This window comes from Herpailurus yagouaroundi, unplaced genomic scaffold (assembly GCF_014898765.1).
Source record: "Herpailurus yagouaroundi ecotype Mexico unplaced genomic scaffold, PumYag 197, whole genome shotgun sequence".
Lineage (NCBI taxonomy): Eukaryota > Metazoa > Chordata > Mammalia > Carnivora > Felidae > Herpailurus > Herpailurus yagouaroundi.
Window position 1 is genome coordinate 5,581,982 of NW_024412428.1, and position 24,138 is coordinate 5,606,119.

Genomic DNA, 24,138 nt, shown 5'->3' on the forward strand with positions numbered 1-24,138 from the left:
TGTGTGTGTGTGTGTGTGTGTGTGTGTGTGTGTGTGTGTGTGTGTGTTAATGATAGAGGTTCCAAAACCTTTTCTTGAAGGAAACATTATCATTATCATTGTTATTGTTATTACAGTATGCATTAATTGAAAAACTTGATTCACAAAGTTACTTTCAAAATGATATATTAGGAAGGGAGCATTAGGCTTAAGACATGGGGTAGATTTTACTGTTGCCCCAATCTTGTAGATTATACTTACAGGGCAAGTCCTTTAATCTCTCTGGTGCCTAGTTTCCGCACCTTGAAAAATGTAGGGAGTTGTAATTTCTGAAATGTATATGCTACCATTTCAGCAGTTCTTTTCTTTTTGCTGGGGAAAAATTTTTGATCTGTAGTAGTTGGTAGAATAATATATTCTAGGGGCGCCTGGGTGGCGCAGTCGGTTAAGCGTCCGGCTTCAGCCAGGTCACGATCTCGCGGTCCGTGAGTTCGAGCCCCGCGTCAGGCTCTGGGCTGATGGCTCGGAGCCTGGAGCCTGTTTCCGATTCTGTGTCTCCCTCTCTCTCTGCCCCTCCCCCGATCATGCTCTGTCTCTCTCTGTCCCAAAAATAAATAAAAACGTTGAAAAAAAAAAAAAAGAATAATATATTCTATGTTCCATTTTGTCAGTAATAGCATGGAGGCTGTTACCAAATATGGTTAGGCAAGCCTGTGAATTGGTTACTACTGTAAACAGCTTTCATAAAAATCTTTAATTTTAAGGTTCCTTTGATCTGTTTGAAGGGCGTTCTGATCTAGTTTCACTTCTGTTTAGCAGACTGGTAGAATTAAAGACCAAGTAGACAGACTAGCAGGGTGAGAAAGTTTTGGGGGTTGCTCTCCCCCCCGTGACCCCCTTCCCTTCCCTTCCTTCTTCCCCTCTTCTTACTTCTTGCTGAAGAGGGGGCGAACCTCACATGTCAGTATAGTAGATATCACTCACTCTAACAGATTGTAGATGACAGTTAATTTAGAGACTATAACACTGTCTGAAATTTTACTTCTGTAAAATCTCCCTTTAAATTTTAGCTTCTCTTTTTATTTAAACATAAAAACCTCGAAGCCATTGAGGTCATAGAAAATTCCTCTTAACTTTGCTAATTCATGTAGGAAAGAATTTAGTAAATTGATTTCTCTAGAATTTATTTGTTTAAACATAGGTACCTACTTTGCCATTTCAAAAGAAAAGAACAGAGATATCAGGTGGCTCCTTCCCTCCTTCCTTTTACTTAGATTGAAGTCATCTTTGAAGATAACATTTTCCCTTAAAGTTGCAGGGCATTTTATATATAAGTTGGCAGGAAGCACAATATTTAAACTTCCTGTCAGATGCTCCACAGTAGTGAAAACAGACTGATAAAAGGGCCAAGAAAAGCCTTCGCTCTACATGCAGAAGAGCACTGCCATATTTGGGCCTTCATGAAGTTTGCATATTGCTTTGCATATATACACAAAGTTTCCTTGGTGACTTCCTGTGTTCGATTTTAATTTTTGAGTAAATGAGGTTTTTTAAAGGTGGATTTATGTTATATTGGCATATTGTCTATTTAAAAGAAACCACTACTGTCTACTGAAAAAAAACACTATTTTGTTTCCACAGAAACCTGCTAATATTTTAGTTATGGGTGAAGGTCCTGAGCGAGGAAGAGTAAAAATTGGTATGTTTTATCTTTGATAAGTCACAGCGTAGCACTCTTTTAAAACTTTTGCAGGCAGCTGTATCACTTCTAATTTTTGCTGTAATAATATGCATATATTCATGTAGTTCCATCTGATCAAAGCCATTTCTAAAGAGTTTACATTAAAAGTGAAAAATGTTTCACACTCTTAAAAGGTGTCAGACAATCCTTAGAGATTGAAGTGTTCTAATTATAAAATAAACCATGGAAGTTTCTTAGAAACCTTTGCGTTCATTAAAAATAGCCTATAGAGGTGAGTGGCTTCTATCCCTGTTAGAAGCCAGCCTCACCTTTAGTCACAAGGGCATACAGCGTACTAGTAATTATACCGTCAGTTCTGTTCACCTGAGCCAGATTAGATCAGAACATATGCCTCTGTTGACCTTGTCTAGATCAGAAATTACCAACTAGGAAAACCGTTAAGGCTGGATAGGTACAGAACCTTAAGTTCAAACTAGCCTGTCTTACTATAGAAGGCCTTTGCCTAATGGGGGAAAAAAAGTAACAAGCATTCTATACCTTGGCGTGTTTTCTAATAGCTCTGTTTTCTTATATATGAAAGCAAAACTTTACCCATTTCTGGTTTGGTACCTATAAAGATAGAACTAAAATTTATTTATTCTAACTGGTTATTTTTTTCATTGTCTTTTCCAAGTTGTGTTTGTTGCATTTATTTAGTTTGTCTTGTGTGTGGGTAGAAGAAATGTTGTAACTAAATTCTATTTAAAGGCAGCAGGTTTGTGGGAGTATACAAAAAAGTAAATAGTGATTTCTGATTGAAGATTTAATATAGATCTGAATTATCATCTGATTTGTACCACTTTGCCAACAAAGAAAAACCTAGGTGTTGCTAATCCCTCTTCCCTGTCCTCCCCTATAAAGTCCCCAGATCTCACTTTACGCTTTTAATTAGACTCTTAGAATGTTCTTTTATCGTACAAACCTTGCAAATTTTTTAGTATCACAAACATTTGATGCACCTCAAAGTGCTCCTAGTCATTGACTCCCTTTAAGAGCTAGGCCCTGTCAGTACTTACCATAGAGTCACCAAATGCTATTAAGTCCTTACTTGTGTTTTAAAAAGCCCAATTTGGTTGCATCAAGTTCAAATGTAAGTTCAAAGCATGCAAAGTAGAAAAGATTCAGCCAACTAGTAGTTATAGGCATGGTTTTACTATAAGATTTGGGGAGATCTTATATAACAAATTAAAATCTAGTTTGGAATTATACTTCTATATAATGTGTATGATGTTAGCAAGTTTGGGGGGATACCAGTGACTTAAAGCATTTACATTTAAGAAGAAATACTAGTTCTTCTATAAACCAGTATTTAGTAATGTGAGTCATGTTTTTAATTCTTTGCCAAATTTCTGTGTTGTTTTTTTTTTAACCTCCATAATTGAGTAGGTTAGACAAGGGCCTACTTCATTAAAAATGGATATTAGGAGAGCAAAACCAAACAAACGGTGGATAAGTCTTGACATTTTTGATAGGTGGTATAAATATTGGTTGTTCATTCAACATGTATTTGACAAAAGCTACGTGTACTGACAGTAGATTCTAAAAGACACAGATGAAAAAAGACAGTTTTTGCCTTTAAGATTACAGTGTAGTAGGACAAACAGCCATGCCTGAATAACTACAGTACTTACTAAACTGTCAAATGCCACAGCTCCCGTTCTGAGCTAGGAGTTTATGACATTTGTCAAATCATTTAATTTCTTCTTTTGAAAATTTCTTCTTTTTTCCTCTTAAAAAAGGGAGGCGATTGAACTAGATGGCCTTTAAAAAGTCTTTTCCAGCTTAAAAAAGTTACTATGAATCTTTAAAGTTAAGCTAATAAAATTCAGCCAAAATAAATGGGGGGAAATAGTGGTGTTAACATACTGTATCGTCAACTTCTGATGATCCCAGTGAACAAGGCTTATTGATGCAAATAATGGAAGGCCTTACTGTAACTGATCTGGTGTCTCAATGCTTATTACCAGTACAAAGAATGGACGTGCAGCTTAACAACCCTGTCCCCAGCATTGGTGCGACAGGTGGAAAGAAATCTGCCCAGGGGAGTAGGGTCACCCTTGACCTCTGATAGCAGAGCCTCTCTGTAACCCAGGTGAAGAGCAAATGACAAGAGTTTAACAAGATTGAAGATCTCAAACTTGGTTTATATTTAGGCTGTTGAAAGGGATGAAACGTTTTTGGTGCCCCCCCCCCCCCGTCCACTCCCCCTGCCCTGCAAATTTAGCACTTTTTTCCTATCTTATGAAATAACAATGGTAAAATTAGAGTAGTCAATTAAATTTGTAAAAATCTATTGACTCAACATTATTATTATCTTTTTTTACAGCTGATATGGGCTTTGCCCGATTATTTAATTCACCTTTGAAGCCTTTAGCAGATTTGGATCCAGTAGTCGTAACATTCTGGTACCGAGCCCCAGAATTACTTCTTGGAGCGAGACACTATACCAAAGCTATTGGTGAGTAGAACTAATTAAAATTCCATGACATTTAAAAAGTGGCTTTGTTGTTGTAAAATATACATATTTCTATATAGTAAATCAAATACAGAAAATTATAAAAGTAAGAACAAAAACGGTCCTACAATTCTTTTACCTAGAAATACCATTATTAGCATTAGGAGGGTATTATTTCAAGCATCTCTCTCTGACAGATAAATAGATATTTTAAAACTTAAAACATATGGGATCATACTATGCATTCTAAGTAAACGTGTATTTTAAATTTAATTTTACTTGAAAAGAGAAGTAAGCACAGTAAAATTTCTAAACCCTTAAGCTTCAGACAAATGTTTCTTTCAGCAAAAGGAGTATTAACTTCTAAAAGATCCCCTTAGAGTTAAGGGGAAAAAATTATGGAAAAAGTAGGAGTTGGAAACATCTTAATTCACTTTTCAATTTTTGACTCTGTTGGTTACCTCCCTACAATGAACGACTGGGAAATGAGTACTCTTGTACTTCCTCCACACCGACCTCTCAGTTTATAAGCTATCTTAGAAATGTCATTGTCATCGTTATTATTACTAGCTTGTTGATGTTTATGACATTAATTTTGTTTGCCAGCTGTAATTCCCACCATTTATTCTCAGGTTGTGTATTATAATGAATTCAGTGCTCAACTACCACAGTCCTTGACCACCTCTTTTCCATTACCGAGTCTTTATTCCGCCTCATTTTATTTGGCTGAATTTTGTCATTGAGTACTTTTCTTATGTGCTTTGCTTTTCTTTTCTCCTTTATTGTGTGTTTTTATTGCTTATTTAACCTGCTCTGCGTTCTCCAGAATGACATCGAGCCTGCTTTTTTTCTGTCCCTTGGTTAACTCCATCCTGAAGTCATCTACGCTTTGCTGTATTCTGGATTGATTTTAATCCTGGCTTTTCTTTTTTTTAAATTCCTCTGTGTTGGATATGTTTCATTCTGGGCTTTATTATTTTGCTATAGCATATTCTCAAGTAACTTGCTTTGGAAGGGAGGTAAATTTTCTAGTTCTTGTGTTTCTGAAAAATGCCTGTGTCATACTGTATCATGCAGTTTGGCCAGCTTTAAAATTCTAAGTACAAAATAATTTTCCTTCAAAATTTGATGATGCTCCCCCATTGTCTTGTGTCATTAGTGTCGCTCATGAAGTCTCATGCCAGTCTTATTCATTGGTGGATTACTTCGGTGGTTTTTCTTTCGAAAACAGATAAGAATTCTTATCGTTGTATTTCACAGTAACGTGCTGGCTCCTTGGTGAGCACGTTCATCCTGAAGTTCATAGTGGAAAGTCTGTAGAAAACTCTGACACTAGTCTTTTGATTTCATCCTGTCTACTTTCTTTTTTTTTTTTTTTTTAACTTTTTTTTAATGTTTATTTATTTTTGAGACAGGAGCGACAGAGCATGAGCAGGGGAGGGGCAGAGAGAGCGAGGGAGACGCAGATTAGGAAGCAGGCTCCAGGCTCCGAGCTGTCAGCACAGAGCCTGACATGGAGCTCGAACTCAACAAGCCGTGAGGTCATGACCTGGGCTGAAATCAGATGCTCAACCGACTGAGCCACCCAGGCACCCCTCCTTCTGTCTGCCTTCTGTGTTTCTCTTTCCTAAACTGAGTATGGGCAGATATTGGACTCCTGGGGGTAATCCTTTATACCACTTTTCTTCTGTTTTTCTGCTTTTGTCTTTTTTTTCCTAGAACCCCTTCTTATTCTCTGTTAATTTTTTGTCTTATGGAAAGAAGCTTCTTGAATATCTGTGAGGACAGTGCTGTATTCCTGGAATAATTACCTGTGTTTTCTTTATAGGCTCCCTTTTTATTAATTTGTCTCGGTGTCTCCCTTCCACACGTCGCGTTCTTGATCCTTTCCTGTCTCTTCATATTTAAGAGTCACATTAACAGAAAGCTGCTTGCGAACTTTGTGTACACAGATCATAGGGCTCGTTGATTGGCAGACGTTAGGGTAATCTAGCAGAGAACTTTAACAGGGGGATCCCCAAGTGTCAGCATGCACGAGTCTTTGCCCCGAGTCCATTCAGATTCTTTAAGGGAAGAGGCTTTCCACTTTGGGCCCAAGTTTTGTATAGCCCCAGGGCAGCAGAGGGGACTAGGGGAAGGAGAATGAACTGTTTATAGAATACAGACTTTGTAACTGGTGCTGCAAGGACAGACTCTTCACGAAGTTGTACAGGACAGGCCTGCTTCCCACTCGGCAATAATACTGTGGCCTTCGGTCTTCTCTGAGCTGTTCCGTCGCCTTCCAGCTTCCAGAAGTGTTCTTACATATCTCTGCCAAATCAGGTCTTCATATAGCCAGTCTCTTTTTTTTTTTTTTTTTTTTTTTTTTCCATTCAGATCTTAGTCAAAACGCTACCTCTTCAGGGAGAGCTGTGATCATACAGTCACCCTGCCTTCCCCATCCCACTTCTAGCTTACTGCCGTGGTAACATTGAACAGTATCTAAAATCCACTCAAGTAGATAGACGTTGCCCAGCTGGTCACCCTGGTAGGCCAGTGCCTACAGGGTACACAGCGAGAACTCGGTACTCTCTGTTGAATAAATGAGCGAATCCTGTCCCCAGGGATTTCCTCCTGTTCAGAAAGGACGTTGCTGCCATTTCATTGTATATAAATGAGGGAAAAGAAGAAATACTTGTGATTATTCCCCTGTCTTAATCTGAGCCCAACATGTCTTTCTTCAGAAAATCTTTTTTTTTTTTTTTTTTAATTTAAAAGGTTATTTATTTATTTTGAGAGAGAGCAAGACAGAGCCCATGAGCTACGGAGGGGCAGAAAGACAATCCCAAGCAGGCTAGACGCTCAGCGCGGAGCCCAGCGCCGGGCTCAGACTCACGAACCGTGAGATCATCACCTGAGGCAAAATCAAGACTCAAAAGGACACTTAACTGACTGAGCCACCCAGGTGCCCTCAGAAAATCTTTATGTTCACTAATCTTTGTACCTGCTTTGACATCAATTTCATTTTATAGAAAGATAAAGGTAGATAAAGTTAAGTCAGGGAGATATGGGACTTCTCTGTGCTTTGTGGCTGTTATACAAGTCTGAAATTACTCCAAAATAGAATACTTTTTGAAAAGTCAGTTACAAAGAAGGAAAAGTAAAAGTTATTGAAGCTAGCCCTGTTTTGGGGGTACATATTATTACCTAGGCACATGTTTGGTTATCTTTTTTATACGTGTGTTCTAAGTGCTTAGCATATAAACTAATATGATGCATAGCTATTTTTTCCATCTAGAAATGAATATGTAAGAGCAGGGTTATTTTTGATAAGACATTAACAGACTATACAAAGAAGTTATTGCCTAATCTTAGCTGTTATCAACTGAAAACTTGAGACTCTGAATTGATTGAAATTAAGTAAAAAATACACCATCACAGAAGCTTGTGTCTCTGACTTAAACTGTTTATTATCTTTTTCTCCAGAAACATTTTATTGTGAACACTGCAGTTTGTATAACCTGTTACTATTCACGAGGAGACTCTCTAGTCTGGCAGTTTTGATGCAGGGCTGCTTGTCACAAAGCTAAACTACCAGCCAGTTGTCCAGATGGCTTTATAATTTGGAAAGGAGAAGGTCTTTCTTCGTATTTTTCCCCTTTTGCTCCCTCTCATCATCAAAATTCATTGGATAACTGTTAGAGAAACAAGAGAAGCCAAAACGTACGCAACTTAATCTGACTTGCAGCCTTAGCTCCGTCACTCGGTGGGGCGGGAGGGCGGTGTATACGCGCTCATGCTCGCCCTTAGCAAAGATTTAGTTCTTTAGCCTCATTTTTTGAAAGTGAGAATTTAGCCTAGATCATCTCCTAGATTCCCATTTAAATCCAAAAGTTCTGTGACGTTGGATAAAACAATTGCTTCTGAGGGAGGGAAGTTGCAGAGGGGACTGACTGGAGCGTAGATGATTGAAACCAAGGTCAGTGCCAGACCCTTTGTGGTGGTGGTCCCCACCCCATGAATACCTGGCTTGGCCAGGATCAATCTTGGAAAGCCCTTTTCTTTTATGCAGACATTGACTCAAAAGTGTTACAATATAGATACCTTTCAAATTACTTTTTTGAAAGCGAGAAATCATACATAAACCATTTTTAACACAAATTTTTAAAAATAGAATAAGGGAATAAAAAAGGAAACTTCTTCCTTGATTCCAGTCTCTCCACCACATTCGCATTCCTCCTATTACCTGTGTAAGTAGCCTAAGGGTCCATTAAAGTACTCAACAAATTCCACACACCACACACCGTGAAAGCTACTTATCAAAGAACTTGCCTGGTGTTTTTACTTCCCTGTCAGATCATTGTGGTTTGAGCAGCTGATAGAAGAACCTTTGTAGTTGATGCACAGATTACTTGTTCAGTAGTTCGTTTCAGGGGCATCCTTTAGAAGGGTGAAATCTGCTAGTGTAGTTAGTGGATTATGTTACACTGAAGGATATTAAGAAGCAGCAAAAGAGCATAGAGGGAAATGCTGTACCCACCCGCTGTCGCCAACAGATTTTACCCACTTCTGTAGAACCGCAAGCTGAATCATTAAACCAGAGCGAGTAAATAACGGGTCAGTAAACATTGTACTCCCAGTGACAAAGTTTAATTCAGTTTTAAGTATTTTGGGGTTTTGTTTGGTTGACTTTGTAGACCAGGCTGAAAGAGGAGTTTCAGTTTTTAATCATCACTAAAGCAGTCTTAAAATTTTACTAAAGTATGGTACACTCAGATGTTTGTTCTCAAATAACTGAATGCCCCCTGATTATGTGGCATTCTGTTAAGTGGGAAATGCATTATAAGATAAAGAGAAATGAGAATTTACTCTTTAACTAAAGTAGACACTTGCTATTAATACATCTGTTGATTAATACATTATTTAACAAGCCCCCCTTCCCTTGGGTCTACATGGCATGCTAATTCCTATCTACTTTGGCTGGTTAGTTCAGTAGCTATACACAAGTATTACAAATTCTGAGAAGGAGATAAGATACATAGGTTTTTTTTACCTTGGAAAGTCTTCTAGAAGGACGTAGGCAGGGAGGTGAACAGGGAGGGACTTTTTCATGAACTTGGCACAATCCAAAAAAAAAAAAAAAAATCAGGCAAGATAGGAAGGAGAGACTTATTTACACAGATTTAGAAATTTATCTGAAATAATAGCCTGCTTGTAGCTAACTTAACTTTCTGATTAATGTCTGGATCAGGATTTTGAAGAAAGGAAGGATGATGAGATTGCTAAAAGGTAAGAGATAGTAGAAAAGATACAAAGGGGTATTAGGGTAAGGTTAGGCAGGGCTTAATAAACTATTTCGTCCTACTTTCTGACTTTTTATTTTAGAAGCAGTGTAGCTTTAAGGATAGCTACACGACTTACTTGCCTTCATCTTCCTTTACCTAGTTTGTTTTCTTCTTTAGAATTTTTCATAGCTAACCAGAATGAGTTGTCCGGTCTTTTGGGTGCTGTGAGTAGAGTTTTACACATGCAGACTGACCCATCAGCCCCTTTTTGTGATGCTACTTAGTTTGTCTCCCTTCCCTTTGATTGAGATTATCATAGGTCAAGCTATTTATTTGGCACACATTTAAAGAGAATAATCACAAAATCGTTTTTTTCCGTGTACTTTCTGACACTAAAAATAATATAGTTTGGCTTGTGTTTCTTGGTACTTTTCCATATGGTGGTATTGGCTGACTTGGTTCTCTGATATGGGAGAAAACTGATACGCAAACACAGCGTCATTTTTAAAAATCGCTTGTCATCAGTGTGTTGTGTAATCTCTAATAAATAGGCGATTAACTTGTTACTCTGAAATGTACATGTGATAGTTTTACATTCAAGATCTGTATTCCAGTTTTAGAGTTTAGGAATTCTCAGCGAATTTGTAAATTAACATTTTTTCTCATTTTCTATTTATGTGACAGTTATTAACATACCTGATTAATTGCCTTTAATAAAACAGTGATTTTTATTTTTCCCTCTATCATTATTTCTATTTACCATGGTTATAAGATCAGTCGAAAACCACTGACTGAGTGTCTGCTATATACACACTGTTGTACTTACTAGTATGGAGAAGTCAACCTTGTTGGCTTAGGGCTTTCTCAAGAGTGGAAACTAAATAGTTTCAGTTTTAAATTCTAAACTGGCATGTAGCTCTTTCTTCTACTAATAACAGTTCTGTTGAGTAAAAGTTCAGTCTGAATGAAAGTTAGCCTATATCTTAAAGTGAATGAAAGGAATTTGTTGGGTTAAGGAGGCATACATTTGCCTGGCTTTTATAAGTAATTCCAGTGAGTTTATACCCTTTGTGCCTCTTGAAGTAGAATTTTGCTCCCTGTTTTCTTGTCTTTATTAAATTGGAAAATCTGATGCTACTGTAGCATAAAGAAATACTTTGAACAAAAAAAGCTGTTCAAGTAGAAATGTGATTTCATTAGAATATTTGAGGTCAGGCACTGTCTTTTTCTTATTGGAATATGACCTTGCTTGCATGAGAGAATAATCATTAGACTTTACAAATTAGCAAGTACATAAACTAGGTGAAGAAAAAATATTTTTACCTCAAAAAATTGTGCTGACTTTTTTTGGGCAAGTATGCCCAATTTCAAAGGCTATTTGGGTTTTCTTGTTTTTGTTTTATTTTTTGTTTAATTTTGTTTGTTTGTGGTTCCTGTGCTCCATATGTAGCTTTGTATGTATTTCATAGATAAGGTAATGTTTGAAGCATTTAAAAATTGCCAAAAATGTAGGTAATAAATTTGATTTGAATTTGGAATGAAGCCACTGGGTGGAATGGAAGTATAATAGGGAATGAAAAATTGGGGTGGATTGGGTGGGAATATATTTACAAACAGTATTCCATGATATTTTAAATTATAATTGCTTTAGGAATTAATATGACTTATTAGGAAAACAAGAAACCACTCCCCACCACGATAAAAATGCATTTTCTTTTGGAAAGAACCACTTTATTTTCCTCCTTTCTTTTTCTTTTTTCCTTTCCTTTTTTTTTCTTTTCTTTTTTTTTTTTTTTCTTTTTGTTTTAAAGATATTTGGGCTATAGGGTGTATATTTGCAGAACTACTAACGTCAGAACCAATATTTCACTGTCGACAAGAGGACATCAAAACTAGTAATCCTTATCACCATGACCAGCTGGACAGAATATTCAATGTAATGGGATTTCCTGCAGGTACACATTATGTTTTTGTTTTTGTTTTTAAATCACTGTTGTTTAAACTTAGATATCTTCATTGGAAAGGTGTTAAGCTGATGAAAGCCACTCTTACTCAGTTCTTTATATTTGTGACTTGCATTAATCAAAGATCCTTAGAAATAGCAAAATTTAGAGTTCACCTATTAGCGTAAAGATATTTGTGGGTCTTCTGAATTCGAGGAGTATATTTTCCTTTCATTTTATTTTGTTTTGTTTTGTTGTTTAATATTTGAAATGATAACATGTTTGCGATATCTGTATTAAAAGGTGCCTTTAGTTCTTACCAGGGGAAACTATAAATAAAATTCAGTAGTATGTATTTTGGTCCGGCAGTACGTATAATAATGCCATTACTTGGGATTTGAGTGTAAATTTTGAACATTATTTACATTTAGGGCACTGTACAGAATCACATTATGTTGAATAATATGAAACGTAGAATATTTTTGCTCTATCACCCTGGCTGGTAAGAACATTCTTTTAAGTGTTCTATTAGAACAGCAACCTTGCGTGCACTGATTAGCGGCAGGGAGAAAGTTGTTAAGGTGTCTCATCACAGGCGTTAGACCTCACCAGCTGTGTCTCCATCCCTTGTTATACCACAGAATGGTAGTTCATCAGTCACCAAAAACTCCCCAGAAGTCTAGAATAATGGATATTTGCTTAAAACACATACATAACATTGGCTAGTGAGGTACTTATTAGAAATGGTTTCTCATTAGGAAGTTTTCTCAGGTCAGGGTAACTCAAGACTAATGCAGAAATACCTGGGAGTTATAATTTCTCATTCCCTTGTTGGAGTGTTAACACAAATACTACCTTTCTGCAGAATTGGTCAACAGTTCTGTGAAGACTGCTTTTTTGTGATGGGAATTGTATTTATTCACTAAATATTTGAGTACCTGCCACGTGGAGGCACTGAGTTATGCATACAGTCTTGTTGATATAACAGGCATGACTCTTGCCTTCTTGGAGTTTATACTGTGGTACTCTAAGTAGAATGTTTAAATAATAGCTATGGATGGAGTAGGTGGAGGAGAATGGTCTTTTCTTCCCACTTGTGGATGTGTCCACCATCTCTAAGGCCCGAGGCAAAGGAATATGGCTTACAAGGAGGTGAAAGTGGGGGTGGCTTCTGTAGGAGATGATTCTTAATGTGTAGTTCCATAGTTACGGTAGGCTCAGCTTATAAGAAATTTGAAAAGTAGGCAGCAGGGTTTAGATTTAATGTGCAAGAGAATCCACGATAAATTCTTGAAAACTAGTGATGTGGTTTATGTTCCATTTTAGAAAGATTAGCGTGTGGTGGTGGGTAAAAGTCAGTTAAAGAGAGGGAACCGAAGCCTTGCAAGCCAGCTCTTTGCCTGTATCACGGTACTCCAGGTGTAAGTGATTAAAAAAAAAAAAAGGATGGGAAGTAAAGGACAAAAATGGAATTGTTTATAGGAAGTGTGTACTTGAGGGAAAAGTAAAAGATTATCAAGATTTCTAGCTTGAGAAATTGACAAAATAGAGAAATCAGAGCAAGGAAATAAGGAGAAGATTCCATGCAGGAGTTGTGTATTTAGTTGACTTTACACTATGTGATATTTATGGAGGATAGGTAGTAGCTGTTTGTGTAAGTGGAAGGAAACCTCTGAAGGCCATTTAAAAACTAACGGTAGCTATTAAGCTACCTGTTGTACTACCTGTTGTACTACGGCACCTGGTAGTCTCTCAGTAAAAGTCCATTGGTAGTGATGGAAAAAACAAGCTGTCTAGCATGCGTTGTTCAAGCAACTCTAAGGCCAGCAGAACTAACTGAAACATTTTCCACCTAATGTACCTAGTAGCTGGGGTTGTTTTTGTTACCGTTATTGAAACTAGCCAAGCCACCAGCTGACTTTTTTGCATACTAGTTATATCCTACCCTGTTCTATTTCAGACAATTGTTGTCGCTTACATTGATTGCTGACGTAAAGCAGTGTATTTAATAAAGTGAAAGTAAGGAGGGTCATATTTTTTTTTAAAGTGCATCTTATAGCTATGGAGGGAAAAGATACTACCTTTGTCATTGAAGAGATTGGTTGCTGATTTAACCAAGGTATTGAGTGGAAAAGGGGAAAAAGTAGTTTTACAAACAGAAATAGAATGATTTAATAATAGAAATATTTATTAATAGCTTACTCCCCTCTACTTATAGAAATTGAGGCAAAAAAGAAATTGAGGTAACTGATAGTAAATTCTATGGAAAGTAGGCACTAAAAAGATAAACTCAAAAAGATAGAGATCTAATGCTATGCAAGGGATGAGAATTGTATTTATAGGTCAAGATAAGACGTTTCTATAGCTAGTCAATTATTTGAGATCTGTGCTTTCATGGAAGGTCAAAGTGTATGGCGTGTAATAAAAATTGAGGTAACTCTTGTTAAAATTCTCGAGAACAGGAACCTAGACAACATAAAATGTTATCGATGTATTCCACAGATAAAGATTGGGAAGATATAAAAAAGATGCCCGAACATTCAACATTAATGAAAGATTTCAGAAGAAATACGTAAGTTGGAAAGAAAGTAGACCCTTTTTTGATTTCTGCTTTCCCACAATACTTAGGTATAAGATTGAGTACTCGACAGAATATGGAACACAAGGTTATGCTAACAAACAATTTTACTTATTTACTTAATAAATATTTTACATTATGGCATTCTGTATTGCTCAAGATGTTTACGTGATATAAAGAAGATAAACAGCTAATTTTAGTAGCTAATTTGGGTAGAAAAAAACCCTTTCTGTACCTATTACTTTCTGGAAGCGGCATCAGTGAAAGTATCATAGCTGAAGCAGTAAGAGACTGAAATACCCAGCCTTGCTAGCACTGACTTGCCTCCCCACCTGGGTTGTGTAGTCATTTTACGTAGGCTTTAGCAGAGAAGAAGGAATATTTCATTTATCTGCAATGCAAGATCAGAGAATTGGGAGAGAGGACAGTTTATAGGCCTGTGACAAATGTAAAAAAAATTTTCTTTATACTAAAAGACTGAATTAAACATTTGACCTGTAGTTATATAAAAAATGCTATTCAGTATATATTATTTATGAAATTATTTTGTGTTTAATCAGTGGTATCCATTCGTAAGTGACTAGTGCGCATGAATGAAATATGAAATTGATCTAATGCTATGCCGATAACGCCATTTTTTTATACATATTCTGTACCGGTTGTTATTAAAATGTTTGGAAAATCCTCAGCCAATGTAAAATTAACCTCAAAATCTAATAGGTATTTCATAGTATTTCTCTTTCAGGTATACCAACTGCAGCCTTATCAAGTACATGGAAAAACATAAAGTTAAACCAGATAGTAAAGCATTCCACTTGGTAAGCTTTAGAGAACAATAATAATTTTTTTTCCCCTTGATTAGCCCAACCAGAGGTTTTTTGGGGTCATTTTATATGGTTACTTAGCACTCTTAGAGTACTTTATTTTTATTTATTTATTTATTTATTTATTTATTTATTTATTTATTTATTTAGAGTAATGGTAAATGCAGACATCTGGTTGGTGCATCTTAGTAAAGGCATGAAAATATTTGTTTTTGCAAACCCATAACATGGTTTAACAGACTAATGTTCAGTTATATTAGATTTTCTAAAGGTTGTCTTTGTATCAAGGCTGTCGAGAACATTTTTAGAGTTACATTTATTGGTTTTCATCAGTTATTTAAAAGTTCCAAATATTTCAAAGAATCTATAAGAAAAACCATCCCACTGCTCAGAAATAATTTTTACAGGTTATTTTATATTTCAGATCTTTGAAAGATTGTTTATAAAATTTTTAACTCCCAAGATACTCTTACAGACTTGGGTATTAGAAGTCCTTCAGTGGTGGTGTGCACTGTTTGCATTTTCTGGAAGAATATCAGAGTTGCGTGATTTATTACTCTATAATGGAAAAATAATTTGACCTAGAAACTGAAAGAATCCATGCGCTATCATAATTTATGAGATTATATTCAACTATTGCTGATTTAAATTTGTTTACAATTTAATTTCCACTTTTACATCATTACAATTAAAAATGATTTTCAGCTTTATGTTTTTAAGAAAGTTATATAACATACTTGGAAATTTGGGGGAGCAGGCTGTATTATATTTGGCTTAAAATTTTAATCCTTTATTCTCGGTATTTTTAAATGAGTTCATTAAGTGGGATTTTTTTTTTTTTTTTTTTTTTTTGCCTTGAAAAGATTATATTTTCCTTTATTACAGTACCAGGCCACTTGCAAACATGTCTTCTATTTCTGCTTTTTCTTCTCTGTCTACTGCTTCTGCTCCTACACCTTCTACTTATTTTTATATCATGTCCTATATCCTATATTTCATATCTTATTAGCAACTTAAAAAGCAGTACTTAACCTATCTTATTAGCACACAATATATTATTATCCAAATAATGGTTTCTTATAACATACTTGAAATAGGACCCAAATAGGAAGGTAAGTTAGATCCTTCAACATACGGATTATTTATTCTAGCAAAATAATGGTAATAGTGGTAGACTGAAAGTCACAGTTTGCCCTTCCTTCCCCCCAGTTTGCTGCTCTTTGACATGGTCTGAAGTGGCTCTCATAACCATCACCACTGACATCCCAGAGAGAGACTTCCCTTGCACCTTATTTGTTCATTTTTGCTAGGGTGACCTACCTTGTGTGGGCCCATCTGAAAACTCGGACGTAACTCCATTAAAACTGTTGACTATTTTAAATGGCAAATCCGTGCTTTTCCTTTCAACTCTAAAATTGAAGCTGCACTTCCACTGAAATCTCATCAAAATTAAATTTAAATCTCGCCATCCCGGCATGTCTTCTGTATTTCTGAATATTTTATGTCCTTCTGTCCTCTGTGCCCTCTCCCATCAAGTCTCAGCACGTCTGTTGGTTTTCAAGAGTGGTCCTGGTCCACCGCACCAGAGTCATTTGGGAACTTGGTGGAAAGGCAGCTCTTCGGACCCCTGCCCAGACATCCCAGTCAGAGCTCTGGGAGCGGGGCCAGCGGTCTGCTTTCGGAAGTGCGCGAGCGGTGATTCCGATGTACTCTGACGTCTGAAAACCACCGCATTAGATCAAAGAGGAGAAGCTGAGAGACCACTATTTAGATAAGCTCTTAAATCACATGTTAAAGTCAAACATTCTAAAATAAGTAAATAATAAAATATGTTAGTTCGTAAAGTCTTTCGGTCAACTATGTTTTAACCAAAAAATACTACATTTTCACGTGAGTGCGACATCTATAGGTAGCAAGGTAACAATAACAATAATAATAGCAGCTAACACTTACTGTCTTTGTGCCAGGTACCATTATGTTTGCTTTCCATACATTAACTCATTTAATCCTGAAAACAAACCTTTGGTAGTAGACACGATTGTTAATCTCCCTTTGACAGATGGGATTACAAAGAGAGTAAGCACCTTGTCCAGAGTCATTCGGCTCATAAATGTCAAGTCAGGACTTGACCCAAGCAGTAACCTTGGAGTCTCCCATTCATAACCCCTCTGTACTTTACAAGTTCTGTATCAAGCATCATATTTATTTAGACTAGGATAGCACTGGCCAGGAGAGCTTTCTCTGATGATCTGTGCTATCCCATAGGTTAACTTCTACCCACATGTGTCTCTTGAGCTCTAGCAATGTACCTGATAGGACTGAGAAATTGTTTTGTTTTGTTTTGTTTTTTTAGTTTAATTTGGTTTTAGTTAATTTGGATTTAAATCTAAATAGCCACACATGGCCAGTTTATTATTTGTGTTATAATAATGTTTCCCCTTAATAGAAAAAGAATAGAAAAGACAAGAATTTAGTTCTGTCCTAAACTGGGCAAAGCAGTTCAGATAATGTGGGTCATTGGTTTGGAGTAAGGCATACGTTTAGTTACTTCTGAAAGGAGAACCAAGTAAGATCATGATTATTAGAATGACTAAATGTGAATTACTACATTAAATAGAAAATAAGTTTTCCTGTTGTTAATTTGGGGGAATAAATACCTTCAAATGGTGGCATTTTCACCAAAAAACATACACTTCGCACATGTGTCCGAGGAGATGACTACGGGAAGTAACGCAGTAACGTTTTTATGACTTACGGTTTCAGCTTCAGAAGTTGCTTACCATGGACCCAATTAAGCGAATTACCTCAGAACAGGCTATGCAGGATCCCTACTTCTTAGAAGATCCGCTTCCTACATCAGAGTAAGTGACCCATGTATTAATTCACCAGCACGATGGAATTTTTTGGAGCGTGCTTTATTTTAGCTACCAACTCCAAGTTGCCACTCCTGTGACAGGAGGACCTGAGGAAATCCCCACAATAAGCCAGAAATGAGCTCTGATGACCGAGGTGTCATTTAGGCATCTCTGGCCGTGTCTCGCTTTGCGAGACGTTGCCGGCTCTAGTTTCAGGTGCACTCCCGTTACTTGGTGGCGGGTCGCGTGTGGGTGCTGCCACCCCCTCAGACTCCCCGAGGCCGCTCACCGCTTGCACTCACACTCTGTGTTCCCAACTGCAGATCTCGTTCCCTAAGAGCAGTGACGTTGCAGCTGGCCTCTACATTTCGGGTATAGTCATAAAGAGTAAGCCTGGGCCAGAAGGAAGTTGAGTCATATTCGATGATCGATTATTTTTATAGAGTTCTGAAAAGCCCTCCCACGGCCTGCTGTAATGTCACGGGTTAGAAGAGTCATCTCTTCACAGCTGCAGGAAGAGTGCTGGGTTTACAAATACGGAGGCAAAGCCCACCTTAAAAGATTAAAATGAAGGATCTGAAATATCGATTAGCATACTGGAAATCATTTCTCCTTTTTTTTTTTTGTGATCAGCGTTTTTGCCGGTTGTCAGATCCCTTACCCCAAACGAGAATTTTTGACAGAAGAAGAACCTGATGACAAAGGAGACAAAGTAAGTATTAAAGTACATTTCCTGCCTCTCGTTGTGGCCAGTGCGACCGTGAAGATAATTTTGCTTGCATTTGGTTCTCCTTCTGAGTTGAACTTTATTTTTCTGTTTAACCAATTGAGAAGAACCAGCAGCAGCAGCAGGGCAATAACCATACTAATGGAACTGGTCACCCAGGGAATCAAGACAGCAGTCACACACAGGGACCCCCGTTGAAAAAAGTGAGAGTTGTCCCTCCGACCACTACCTCAGGTGGACTAATCATGACCTCAGACTATCAGGTATTTCTAGTGTGTTTTGTTTTGGCCTGCCATATCCATACTTCTATGTGGGTTCGTGACCTTTGGGAAATGCAGTATAACTAAGAAAAATGCTGACTTTTGTGTACCTGGGGAAATGACACTGACACGAGTGTCACTGGCATGGAGAAACACTGACCGATACAGTAGAGGGAGCTGGCTTTGGAACCAGACAGGCGTAGAATGATCGAACTTAAACTGCGCCATTTATCAACTCTGTGACCTTGGACAGACAATGTGACATTTCCCGGCTTTAGTTTTTCGTCTGTAAAATGAGAGTAGCCAAGTCTAACTGGTAGCTGTTGTAAGAGTAGCCGTGATAAATCCTAGCGCCTTAACTTGTAGCAGCAGCTCAGTCAGTGCTGTCTGTGGTTTTGAGACAGCCGTATACCGATAACGATTAAGCACACAGGCTTTCAAATCCCAGCCCAGCCACTGACTTTTGGGTAACCTTGAGTAAGTCATTCAGATGTTCCCAGTTTTCTCATTTACAGAAATGGACAATGGCAAGTGTCAAGTTGTAACAACGATTTAACGAGAGAACGTATGCTGAGGCACAGTGGCTGGCCTGCCTTGAGTCCTTAACGGATGTTACCACTCTTACTGTCTTCATCATCATTCCTGCCATCAGAAGTCTTAGTAGCATTCGTAGCACCCAAGTTTATTTATTTATTTTGAGAGAGAGAACGTGAGCTGGGGAGAGGCAGAGAGAGAGAGGGAAAGAGAGAGAGAGTCCCAGGCAGGCTCCGAGCGTTCGGCACAGAGCCCGACTCGGGGCTTGAACTCAGGAACCTGAGCCGAGATCAAGAGTCAGACGCTTCACCACTGAGCCTCACAGGCGCCCCCTTAGTAAGCGCTTCTTAAGTGGTGGTGGTGATGCTGGTGGTGACTGTAATGATAAGAGCTTGTTGGGTACTTACTCTGCTAGCTTTTATACTAAGCATGAAACCTACATTATTTCATCATTATCTCAGAAAACTGATGCTCAGAGAGGTTCCATAGCTTTCACGTGTTCCCCTGCCGAGCCGGGGGCAGACCCAGGACACAGACTCAGATCCGACTGCCAAGGCTGCCTGCTCGTGGGTCCTGTCGAGTGACATTGTCAGTTCCTTTGCAGAAAGACCTGCTTTGAAAATCGTATTCCACCTCCTTGCTCATTCTGATCGTATTGCCAACTCAGCCGGGTTTCAGTGTGGAGAGGACACTGAAAGCTTGACCGGTTAGAGTTACTTACCTACCAAAAGAGAAAAGGAGATCTTACTGAACCGGTGAGCTTCCCAGAGCTGCCACTACGGTTCAGGAATAAGATCTTCGCTCTTCGCTTTGGTTGAGGAGGGGGCCAGTCCACCGAACGGTGGGAATTCTTGAGACTCCGCTGGGGTAGCAGCTCTCTTCCAGGAACAAAGCAGGGACGTCAAGGGCAGACATCTCTGAGGGTTGATGTTTGTTCAGACATCTCTCTCTCCCTGTCTGGATGGAAAGAGTGCATCCTTCTTGGCCCAAGAGTGTGTTTGCACACTAAGGCATCCTTAGAATGAAGCGGAGCAGTGCTTGGACCTTTGCTACTGAAACCAAGAAAATGCTGCTGCACTTCTTTGTTTCTTGGTGTTCTCATTGTGGTTGGTTTTTGTAGTGACTTCGATTTCACGTGTCCCCTCTTTTAAAATTCTATTTTGCTAGGGTTGGCAGAATTTCGGATTGTATGATTTATTAACTACGCTTTGAAAGAGGAAAGTAGTAAATTACAGTTAATCAGTTACCACATTTGTCTTGGGAGCTAATAATACGAGAGGGAGAGGTGCAGGAATGGGAATAATAATATAACAGGTCAAAATCAGAGGTCTCTAAACGCTATCACTGTTCTTTCCCTTTGTGCTCTTTTTAGAATTGAGAATACCATTCTTGTTACGTTTCTATAACTACGAACTTTTGTGTATACCTTGTAGCAGAAGATAAGATTCATTAAAGGGCATAAAAATATTAAATGCCAAAGAGAATTATTCCGTGGTACCTTTTCTTGCCCTGTTCATTTTTTTTTCTATTTTTCAGTCACAAGCATGTTGAGAGGTTTCTACCGAAGAAACTAGCATGTAAATTAGCTTTGAATTTCTTAGTGTGTCCATCACTAAGTTCATTTATAAACAACTCGAGCAAATTAATTATTACTTATCAAGTAGGTACAAAATGGCTTGAAGAGGGAGGTTACTGCTCTAGAGAAACAACGAACTGCACAGCATTGTAATGAGACTCAGCCTGATATTGTTGGCTGGCAATACTCTGACCTCCACGAAGAAAAGCTGATATTAAAAGATTGGGGGTTTTCATCATGTTCCGTCTAGAGCTAGTGTATGGCACAAGACTTTGAAATTCTTACTGCCTTGAAATCAGTGACATTTTAAACACACATAAGCCTTGCTGGCTCGGGATGGAGCTGACTCTTAGAGACGTCTGACTCACATGTCTCCCTCGTTCTCCATTTTCCAGCGTTCCAATCCACATGCTGCCTATCCCAACCCTGGACCAAGCACATCACAGCCACAGAGCAGCATGGGATACTCAGCTACCTCCCAGCAGCCTCCACAGTACTCACACCAGACACACCGGTACTGAGCTGCGCTGGAATGTTGTCCGTGCACCGTTGCTAGCGCTGTGGACTGACGGTGCAGCTCCCTGCGGGAACCCGGCATGGGCCACGGGAGTGTACTGTGCGCTCACATCCTCAGACTGTCCAGTAGCCAAGTTCCACCACTTTTCACAGACCGGGGTAGTGGCTTCCAAGTTGTACCTGTTCCGGAGTTAGACTTGAAAGAAAGTGCTAGCACAGTTTGTGTTGTGGATTTGCTACTTCCATAGTTTACTTGACATGGTTCAGACTGACCAATGCATTGTTTTCAGTGACAGTCTGTAGCAGTTGAAGCTGTGAAATGTGCTAGGGCGAGCATTTGTCGTTGTATGTGGTGAGTTCTTTCAGTGTAACAGCGTTCTCTGACCAATAGTACACACACACACAAGTTTAACTGGTACTTGAAACATACGGCGTATGTTACCCAACAAAATCACCAAGACGCAAAGTGAGATTATTTTGGTACACCTTTCATTTTAGTGTCTTATCAGTGGGTTGATTCATTTTTCTACATTAATCAGTGTTTTTTGACCAAGACTATTGCTTGGGTTTTTTTTGAAAGTACAGAAGCCACATAGTTTTTCCAGAAAGGTTTCAAAACTCCCAAAGATTAATTTCCAACTTATAAGTTCGTTTTTATTTTCAATCTATGACTTGACTGGTATTAAAGCTGCTATTTGATAGTAATTAAATATGTTGTCATTGATATAAACCTGTTTGGTTCAGCAAACAAACTGAAATGATTGTCATAGACAGTGTTTTATTTTTCCTGTTGGTGTTGCTGATTAGTGAGCATGCTTTAAGATGAAAAAAGCATGAATGATAACTTCCTCTGAAAGGTGCGGCATCCGATTCAGATATCCTGTCCCGATTTTAAAGCTGGTTGGTGTAGTGCTATTAAAATTTTGTTCAGTTAATTTTCCTTTTTAAAACTCGTTCGCACGTTGTTTAGGGTGCCCTTACTTCAGCAAAGGAGAAGGAGTAGGAGAGCCTTAGGATTTTTGAGGAAAAAAAAAAAACCTATAACATACAATGTACTGTATCAAACTATTTTACATGAATGACACAAGTATTCTGAATTAAAAAAAAAAATTGAACATTGTTAAAAACAAGGTGTTATGTAATAAATTTATTTTTCATAAATCAAAATATGGAGTCAGCTGTATTTTTATATACACAAAGGTGTTTTATTTTAAAATGTGCCTTAACAAGTGGCCTCTAAATAAATCTCTGTGATTGTTTTCATTAATAATGTCTATATATTCTACCTCTGTAGTGGAGTAATGACTTAGGATGTATATACGGGTTCTTTGCTGCACTTCGTACTATGATAGATGTGGAGTAGACACCTTTCTAATCGAAAGAATTATGATGAGCTTTCCATTTCTAGAATAAGGCGTAATTCTGTCTTATGCTGAGAACAATTTGTTTTATCCCAAATAGTTCTTTTTCCTCCCTCCTTTCGCACAAAACCCAGAAGATTTAAAAAGCTGACTTAATTTTTTTCCTAAAAATTCAACTCATTCGGATAAAAACATTCGAAGAACTAAGGAATTCCCAATCCTGCTAGGCCGGATCAGAGCAGTGAGGATAATTTAGGAGCTAGACCTGTGTTGCCACATAACGTCTTGCCGCCCCGGCTCGTCTGCACAGCTCGGGGATCTGATCACGGAGCTCCCTCCCCAGGGCCCTCGGGAGCTGCCCTCTGACCACAGACTGAGTCAGTCTGACTTCTGTCAGTACCCTAACCCGCCTTCCTATTTCCCTTCCCTCGAATTGCCTTCTGTTTTTCCTCCCTGCCTTTGATGCAGTGGCTTCCAACCTCAGTGGGCGTGAAAATGATCTGCAGTTTGTTTTCTCTGGGTCTAGTCCCAGAGGTTGGTTCAGGGGCGCAGGGAGGACACGGAATCTTCATTTTTAACCAGCTCCTCAGTTGGTTCGGATGCGGTTGTCTGAGGAACACAGGAGAACACCTCCAAGCTGGTCTAAAGATTTGAGCAAACGGCAGTTCAGAGACTTGGAGAGAGGGCCGCCATGTCGACAACCCGCCTCCTGCATGAATTTCAAAAAATAGAACCCTGGGGCACCAGGGCTGCTCAGTCTGTTAGGCGTCTCTTGATTTTCGGCTCAGGTCATGATCCCAGGGTCGTGGGATCCGGCCTCCCACACCGGTTCCACGCTGAGCGTGGAGACTGCTTAGGATTCTCTCTCTCTCTCTCTCTCTCTCTCTCTCTCTTTCTGTCTCTCCCCCCCTTCTCTCTCTGTCTTTCAAATAAAAAATAAAATTTTTTTCAAAAAAGTAAAACCCATTATGGCAAGTTCCACTGGAAATGTTGGAAATGCCTAGGGCTCAGTTCTCAGATTTTTAAATTTAGCAACCCCTGTTCTCTGAGGGATCCTGTCCAAACTTGAGGAGTTAAACATATTGACATATGTTTATGACATATTAACGTATGTCATATAGCATATATATGTGGCATATGACATATAAACATATTAACATGACATATGTTAACCATCAACTTGACATATCCAGCCTATTTCATATACGGGTCCAGCTGCGTATATTTAATTGCATCTGTGACGAGAAACGTGCACAGACATACACCCCGTCGTCCTCCAGCCCGTTCCTGGCTTTATTTCTCTGTGTTGCACGTGTATTTGACTGTTGTCTGTCTCTTCCCTGTACAACAGAACCCCCCCCGGGAGGAGCCTGTACCGTCTCAGCCTCTCCTCTTTTCCCTTGGCCCTGGGTGAACGCATCGTCCAGGCTCAGGACTCGGGTAGGCCGACGGTTCCCGGATTTCCCGTCCAGACCTACCTGCCGCATCTGACTCATTACTGCAGATTGTCTCTAGACCAAAGAGG

At 38.6% G+C, this 24,138-nt stretch overlaps 1 protein-coding gene across 4 annotated transcripts in view; it reads left to right on the forward strand.

The window, feature by feature from the left end:
• CDK8 (cyclin dependent kinase 8) overlaps positions 1–22,419 on the forward strand; it is a 115,725-nt gene extending 93,306 nt beyond the window's left edge. Inside the window, exons 5-13 of one of the 4 annotated variants that reach the window (XM_040448076.1) lie at positions 1,621–1,678; positions 4,047–4,178; positions 11,251–11,394; positions 13,885–13,954; positions 14,706–14,778; positions 17,548–17,645; positions 18,273–18,351; positions 18,474–18,629; positions 21,132–22,419. In XM_040448076.1, the coding sequence (XP_040304010.1) occupies positions 1,621–1,678; positions 4,047–4,178; positions 11,251–11,394; positions 13,885–13,954; positions 14,706–14,778; positions 17,548–17,645; positions 18,273–18,351; positions 18,474–18,629; positions 21,132–21,257 (936 nt within the window). In that variant the 3' untranslated portion in view covers positions 21,258–22,419. Of the gene's footprint in view, positions 1–1,620; positions 1,679–4,046; positions 4,179–11,250; positions 11,395–13,884; positions 13,955–14,705; positions 14,779–17,547; positions 17,646–18,272; positions 18,352–18,470; positions 18,630–21,131 lie in introns of all 4 variants that reach the window. The other 3 variants (XM_040448075.1, XM_040448077.1, XM_040448079.1) reach the window with 3 other exon arrangements.
• The last annotated feature ends 1,719 nt before the right edge of the window (positions 22,420–24,138 follow it).